The sequence below is a fragment of the Cucurbita moschata genome, unplaced genomic scaffold, assembly GCF_002738365.1.
Source record: "Cucurbita moschata cultivar Rifu unplaced genomic scaffold, Cmos_1.0 Cmo_Scf00050, whole genome shotgun sequence".
Classification (NCBI taxonomy): domain Eukaryota; kingdom Viridiplantae; phylum Streptophyta; class Magnoliopsida; order Cucurbitales; family Cucurbitaceae; genus Cucurbita; species Cucurbita moschata.
This window is the reverse complement of record NW_019268566.1, coordinates 4,928-12,302: the sequence shown is the minus strand read 5'-3', so window position 1 is coordinate 12,302 and position 7,375 is coordinate 4,928. Positions and strand designations below refer to the sequence as shown.

The 7,375-nt window shown below is 35.4% G+C and overlaps 1 protein-coding gene across 2 annotated transcripts in view; it reads right to left on the bottom strand.

The window, feature by feature from the left end:
• Positions 1–7,375, bottom strand: part of LOC111435607 (inositol 1,3,4-trisphosphate 5/6-kinase 4) — a 13,004-nt gene that overhangs the window by 3,088 nt on the left and 2,541 nt on the right. The window contains exons 2-5 of one of the 2 annotated variants that reach the window (XM_023073018.1): positions 6,668–6,703; positions 6,196–6,391; positions 2,242–2,336; positions 279–347 (exon numbers count right to left, since the gene is read on the bottom strand). In XM_023073018.1, coding sequence (XP_022928786.1) covers positions 279–347; positions 2,242–2,336; positions 6,196–6,391; positions 6,668–6,703 — 396 coding nt within the window. The remainder of the gene's footprint in view (positions 1–278; positions 348–2,241; positions 2,337–6,195; positions 6,392–6,667; positions 6,704–7,375) is intronic. The other variant, XM_023073020.1, reaches the window with a different exon arrangement.

The following is a 7,375-nucleotide window of genomic DNA, read 5'->3' as shown; positions in this document are numbered from 1 at the left end:
CAGTAGTTTGAAAAAAAAAAAAAAAAAAAGAGGTGCGCGCGTGTGATGAGTAATTGCCGATGGTTTGAGGAGTATTACAAAATTGATTCTAGTGGTACAGAGTAACAGAGAAACTAAATTTCCCATGAAGCACATAGATTCTGATACCTGTACTGAAGTACTTTTCCAAATAACCAATGCATGGAAATAAGCATAAACGATTCCATACAAAGGAATCAATCATATTGTTTCTAAGACAATCAATTTAGAAGAACGTCTTGTTTTATAAGAATGCTCACCTTAGCAAAATCAAGTTCACGTGAAGGCTTCATTGTATAACCAACTACGATGGGGCTACAGTCAGCTGCCTGTTAGAAATGTGAATTGGAGAGCCCGATAAGAGATGTAGGATACAAGATTCCATTAAAAGAAGACAAAACTCTACACAATGGTAGAACAATATGTAGTTATCAAATGCTATCCAAGGCAAACACATTAACTTGATGCCCTTTAACAAAATAACTGAGACAAATACTTCCCAGCAGCCATACGATGGAGTAACATATGGATTGCAAGCTTTGCATATTTTGAAGATGCATCAAACTTAAATGTGTGAGAAAACACTAAAATGTATTCCACATTTTCCATTTCTATGTTTTTCCATAAATAATAGTGTCTTTAGGAAAGAGAGAAAAGTATAACAGCACTTAAAGTTGGTGGGAAGATGCCTTTCATTTTCAACTTGCAATCAATTTGTGAAATAATACTTTTGGTAGTCCTCAGTCAACGCATAAACAATTTTCTCCATTGGTGGAAGATAGAGAATACATATTACACCAATTAGTGTAAAAGATGAAACGAAAGAGTACAAAACAGAAAAAGGCAGGTCGTTTCTTCTTTTTTAATTGTTTTATGTTTCATGGAAATAAAGTCAATTTGAGGACGCTGTTTATCATGGAAATATACAACTCCTAGATGATCAAAGGATCCAAAGGGTAAGAGTGAGTTTAAATGCCATCTTTTAAGAACTCCGTTGGGTATATTTTGAAGGATGAAGCCCCTTGGTGTTGACACTGTGAGGCTTGTTGAGGGAGGCACAGTTGTTGAGGGTTACATTGGATTTTAATGATAAAGAGGCAAAGTATGAGACACAATACCATTGATAAGAGATAAGGTAGCCAACTTCATTGACCTTTGAATGCAGCTCAATGTTATTGGAATCCATCCCTTTTCTACAACAAAAAATAAACAAATTCGAGATATTGAAGTAACAAATGGTTTGCGTTTTGTCACCTCTCACCTCGAGAGACAATCAAGGGGATTGTCACGTTGGAGTGTGTGTACCTTGCACTTTGGAAATACTTCCAATTTCCAATTGTTGGTATAACTTTGAGTTTCGATTTTTCCTTTTCTTATCATTGTAGCTTTCTGACTTGATGTCAGAATAGCTTTAACACAATATCACATTGATACAAGTAGGACGTTTGACAATCATCAAGGAACAATAAGTGATGACTGCAGGATCCAACTCCTACAACTAAAAATATGGAAAACCCAACAGTTAACCTACAACTTTCTGATGAACATAATCAACAAGGTCGGCTGTCCCTATGTTCCATGCAGCTGTCTAATACTAGTTTGAGTGAAACCACATACACTGAGTAGAACTGATACTTATCTGCAATACCAGAGGCCAATCAAGAATTTTTCTATAGGGTGCTAGGGTGCTTCACTTACAATTGGGGAAAAAACATTTACAGGTTAGCCATCCAAAACATTCATAAATATAACTGAAAATTGAAGTATTAATTTAATAATAAAATTGTCCTCTACAAGTTATCATATTATGAAATTGTCATACAATAACTTCGTTATCTATCTTATCAAATAATCGTTTTTCTCAATATATCTTATCAGACTAATATTATCTACTTATCAAATAATCGTTTTTCTCAATATATCCTATCAGACTAATATTATCTATCTTATCAAATAGATCTTTCTCAACCCAAGCACGAATAAAATAAGCCCCTAAACCCCTAAATACTATTGGTAACTGCAGGGAGTTGGAAGCAAAGTTAAAACCTCAAGCCTCTTATCTAAATCTGGCTCCATACTCGATGATCTAGGTATATTATTGAACTAATAGTCTCAAACTTCATAGATACGATAATGGTAGCCCCATTTTCCCATTTTCTTCAAGGAGAAGAATATAAAAATTAATATAATATTATCGTAACAAAAGCACAGGAAAGGAATTACCTTCCTATTTAAGCGACAGATACTCAAAGGCAACTCTTCTAGCTTGCTAATACAAATCCTTCCCAAATTTTCACATGCACCGTCACCTTGAACATCTGAAAGAAAACTCCCATTATTAACCACATCACACTAAAGTTATTATTTTACAGTCTTGTTTGAGTTGCCTCAAATGGGACAAAAACCAATCATTCTCCCTACTCATTTTCTTCTTTAGAGTAGACATACAGCAGCAGGAAAAAAAAAAAGTCCATATACTTATAGGATATGTAATGGTTAACATTAAAGTTCAGATTACAAACAGAGTTTCTCGGCAATATTGTGCAAAATGTAGTTTGAAAAAAAAAGTAGAACTTTTAGTAGAGGAGAACTCAAAGGAGGTCATATGGATTATGTTGATTGTAATTTATAAATATATTAATTAGCTGTAATCATCCATTAATGGTTTTATTTTCTTCTTATTATGATTTTTTTACCTTTATATATCGAGTCTTTCTCCTATGTAAGAAGACTTCTATGTATCTTATGATTCCAATATTGGAATACAAATACTTTATTAGTTTAATATTATTTTGGTTCTTGTACTTTTCGTTTTTGTTCATTTTGGTCCCTATATCTTCAAAATGTTTATTTGGGTCCTTATACTTTTAAATAGTGAATTTTTAGAAAAAAAATAAGTTAAAATGAAAATTAAGGGACCAAAATGGTCCCTTTTTAAAAGTATAAGGACCAAAATGACCCTTGTGAAACTACAAGGATCAACGGTTTTGGTCCCCTTATTAAAAATACAAGGACCAAAATGAACCTCGATCAAATTTGGTTGTAAATCAAGACCAAATTGAAAATTTTGAGAGTACAGAAACATTTTGAAATAGAAAACCATATTTTATTCCGGTAACATGCAAAATGGCAAGCATGCAAGTTGGAGAAGATGACCGCATAGCCAACGGTTAGTTTCTCGACATACAGTCAACAATTAGTTTCTCGACCTACAACCATTTTTTTAATCAATTCGAAATTTATGTAGTCCGTTCTTCGAGCCATTTTTACCAATTTTATTCTTTTGATTTAATTTAGGACAGGTTGAGAAATTTTAGAGAATTCAAATTTTTTTAAAGATTTGAACCAAGCTCGGGAAGTTGACAAACACGTAAGTAACCACACTGAGCAAGTTTTAAGAAATACTTATAGGAGCTGAATAAGACCATGGGCAAATAATTAAAAATCATGTTTTAGAACCTAGTTAAGATAGGTTCATGATAGCTACGTCTAGAAAACTTAATAGTTTACGGCGTAGCAGGATACTTAGTTTGACAGCTTCCCTGTGCATAATTGTGAACTCCGATAGAGTTAATATTTTTATAATTTTTCTAACATACCTCAATTGATTTACTTCCAATTGTAAACTCTAATAATGGTGAACTTTGATAGAGTTAATATGTCGAGCATGTTGTATGTTTATATATGTTTATACATGTTATGAGTATCTTAGACAATGTACCTCTATTTTACGTTATGGTCCTTAAAGCTGGTTTTGGATTTCACAAAACATTGGGTTGACTAGGTATCTCGTAGGGGCGATTAGGGCAAAACCCCTATTTGTGAAGAGCCAAGAGCAGTTAGGGTCTACTTGATACACAGAGTTCAGTTGTCACCCATAAAGAATTCCAAGAGTCATAGAAGGTATACTACTGAGGTAGATACAGTTTGCCTAGTGGGGAGCCAGGACCTTATACTGTTCAAACTCGAGAGGGTGTGTGAACAGGTAGATTATTGACTCCGCTTGCTTGAAAAAGTGATGCAACAAACAGATTAGTGTTTCCGCCTAAAAAAACAATGCAACAAGTTGTTTACTATTTCCACCAGAAAAGCTGGAACATCAGGTAGTTTACTGTTTCTACTTGAAAAGGCGATATAACAGGTAGTTTACTATTCTAACCCGAGGAGGGTGTACGAATAGGCAACTTAATCTTAGGAACAAACAGTTATTGGCAAGTGTCACAATTGCACTCTGTGACACGGGACAACAATTGTGCAACACTTGTTCTAACCCAGCAAACAAGTTAGCTGTGTGAAAATCAAACTTTGTGGACAATCTTGACGTATGATCGAGCCTCAAAGCATGTTTGACAGAAAATGTTATATAAAACGTGAGCGAGAATAAGTGTTAAAAACAATGTTATAGGCTAGAAGTGAATAAGTAACAACCACAACTTTGATAGCATATAACCCAAGTAAGAAAAATTGACAACTAATCACATGCCCCTATAGTACATTTTGATGCATTTCAACCCTGGTGGGTGTAGATATGATTTTAGTGAACAATCATACACCCTAGTACTGACATCAGAGGTATAGTAAGTACCTAACTACACATGAAAGCAAGTAAAAGGGGTTTGGAATGGGCATACAACCATGGACAACACGCCATGAACAAGCATGACCAGGAGGTTTTTGCATCGCAGTATTCCTATAGCAACCGCGAGGTTTTTGTTGGAGTTAGCTTACTCAAACTCCTCTCTTCAACCACAGTAATGGCAGCGAGCGTCGGTTCATCATGGGTAAGATCCCTACTAACTGTAGTGCTGACATCATCTTCACACCTTTTGGTTGACGGGAGTTAGTTTAAATGATTGTCAGGTTGGATCTCGTTACTATTAAGCATTTCTCTAAAGACATGGAAATGACTTTGTGTTCAAGCAGGAAATCCATTCTTAACACGATGTCAAAATCATCCACCTTGACAATCACAAAATCAGTTTGTCCAGTCCAAGTCTCTAGTTTGATTGGAGTTCTCTTTGCAGCTCTTGAGACAAGTAGAGCTGCCAAATTGACGGCTTTCCTGTGTCTCGATGCTGAAGGATATTCAAGCATTTCGCTTCAGTCTTCGTCATGAAGTTGTGGGTGGCTCCAAAATCGATAATAGTGTTCTTAGCTGCTCTGTGGTTAACCCAGGCCTCAACATACATAAGACTACGTTCCACTAGTTCTTCTATCTCTCCCACAACTTCCACCATCTCATGCTTAGTTTTCGAACTTATTTCAAGTCTTGCTTGGAAGGCATAAAGTGCAGGCTTTTGTGGGCACTCGATTTCTTGGTGGGCCCCCTTTCAAATGAAGCAAGACAAGGGGCCTTGACCGTGACTGCTCTGGCTATGAGGTCTCTTCCATTAAGATACCTCCCGGTTAGGAGGACTTGTATTCCCCCCATCACCTTTAGGGGAGTTTGGTCGATAGTTTCTATTACCCCCACTTGCAGAAGCCTGGTTCTACCTTACTTATTGGGATTGACCGTCTCTAAGGTCGAACAATCGTTCAGCTGTAGATACGCTGTGAAAAGGTCTTGAACTCTTTGTTCACAGTGCTTGGCTTTCGCACATAGCTCAGCCCCTTCTGAAGACCTTATCTTTCTTGAACATGTCACGAATATCCAACATAAGCCTAGAAAACAAACATCTTTGCATTTCATCTCCAGGTAACAAAGTCCTCTCTCGATTCTAAAGATGGAAGGGAGAAAGGATAGCTCTCTCTTTCCCTACGTCAAACCAGTAAGAATATTTATAGGTTTATTGACTATTGGAAATTTCAGAAAGCTATATCTACCTTGACCGTTTGTGTTAAGAGGAACTCATTATTTTGAAGACTTGATTTCTCTCTTGGTGTGACTTATGCAAAGCTACCCCCTTTAATAGTCCAGACTACAATGAACTCCTAAAGACTACAATCAACTCCTAAGTGAGTTCAAAAGAATTTAGTACTCCTGACTCAACTTAATTTCCTTTTGAATCAAGCTCTATTACAAAGATCTTATCTACGTACAGAAACAAAGAGCCCATCAGGAAGAAAAAGCCATTAAAATACCAAGCTATATAATTAATCAATGTCTATGGTTAAGAGGTAAACTCAGGAAAGTAAGAAGCCATGAATCTGGAATAGAAAGAATACAATTATACTCACTTAAAACAACAACCGGCCATCCCTGATAAATTAGTTGTTTTATATCATCCTTCCTCTCACTTGAGATGACATACAAGATGGTGTTACGAATGTCCCCCCAAGATAGCATGATTTCATTAATATCATCTTCTGTTAAAAATGCATTCAAGGAGAAGCAATCTATTGAGTGAGACTCTGCTTTCTCTTTGATAATATCCTATAACAAGATGATATATATGTTAAAAACTATGTAATATTTTACATCACAATACTAATACCAAAATATATTGGAAAGTCTGGAAATTCAACTAGCAGCAATAAACATGGATGTTTTTTTTCAAACAGAGAAGCTTATTTAAAATGTTATCTGAATATTGCAATAATTCTTTATGTGTAGAGCTATGTCAATCTATCACATCAATGTCTTCTTGTGATATAAATTCATAGTATGCTTAGGGATTAGGGCATCCAAACAAAGTAAAATAGAATCCACCTTACAATCTGAAGAGTCCAGCCTGGAAGAAATTCCCTGCCAAAATGAAAACCAGTAGCCAGGTCAAATATTAAAATGACATGACATCATAAACAACAGAGTTTTATACAACTACTCTAACCTATGATGTAGGAGTCTTTTGCTCTTTTAAAAGGGATGTCCAGAATAGTTCTTAGTCAATTTTTTCCTAGCTGACTGGATTTTTCCCTCATGTCGATTTCTGCCTTTTACTAACTACTATTTTTGCCTGGATAAGGGGTGTTCGTATTTGGAGTCCTGGTCCGACGGATGGCTCAATGGCTAAGTTATTTTATTTTTTACTTATTAGAAATTGATGTTTGTGCCATTTATTTAAAGGTTAGTGATCTAGTTAGTTAGTTAGAGGTTGATTATTTGTTTTCCTATAAATACATTTAATCTCACTTCAAAGCATAGAACAGAATTTAAGCACTTCTTTGGTGCATTCTCTCTTGTTTGCACTCTGTTCTCTTTTTCTTTTTTTTTTTTCTTTTATAGTTACAAGTTTATATCAATAAGACAAATGACCAATTAGTGGCACGTTGAATTGGAGGGATAAAGGGGCAACGCAAGATCAACTGAATATTATGCCCATTCGGAATTCGTAAGCAGCTGTAAGAACGCAGTAAAAGCAACTCAAAAAAATAGGCAGTTGTATGAAATATTCTCAAAAAAAAAAAAAAAAAAAAA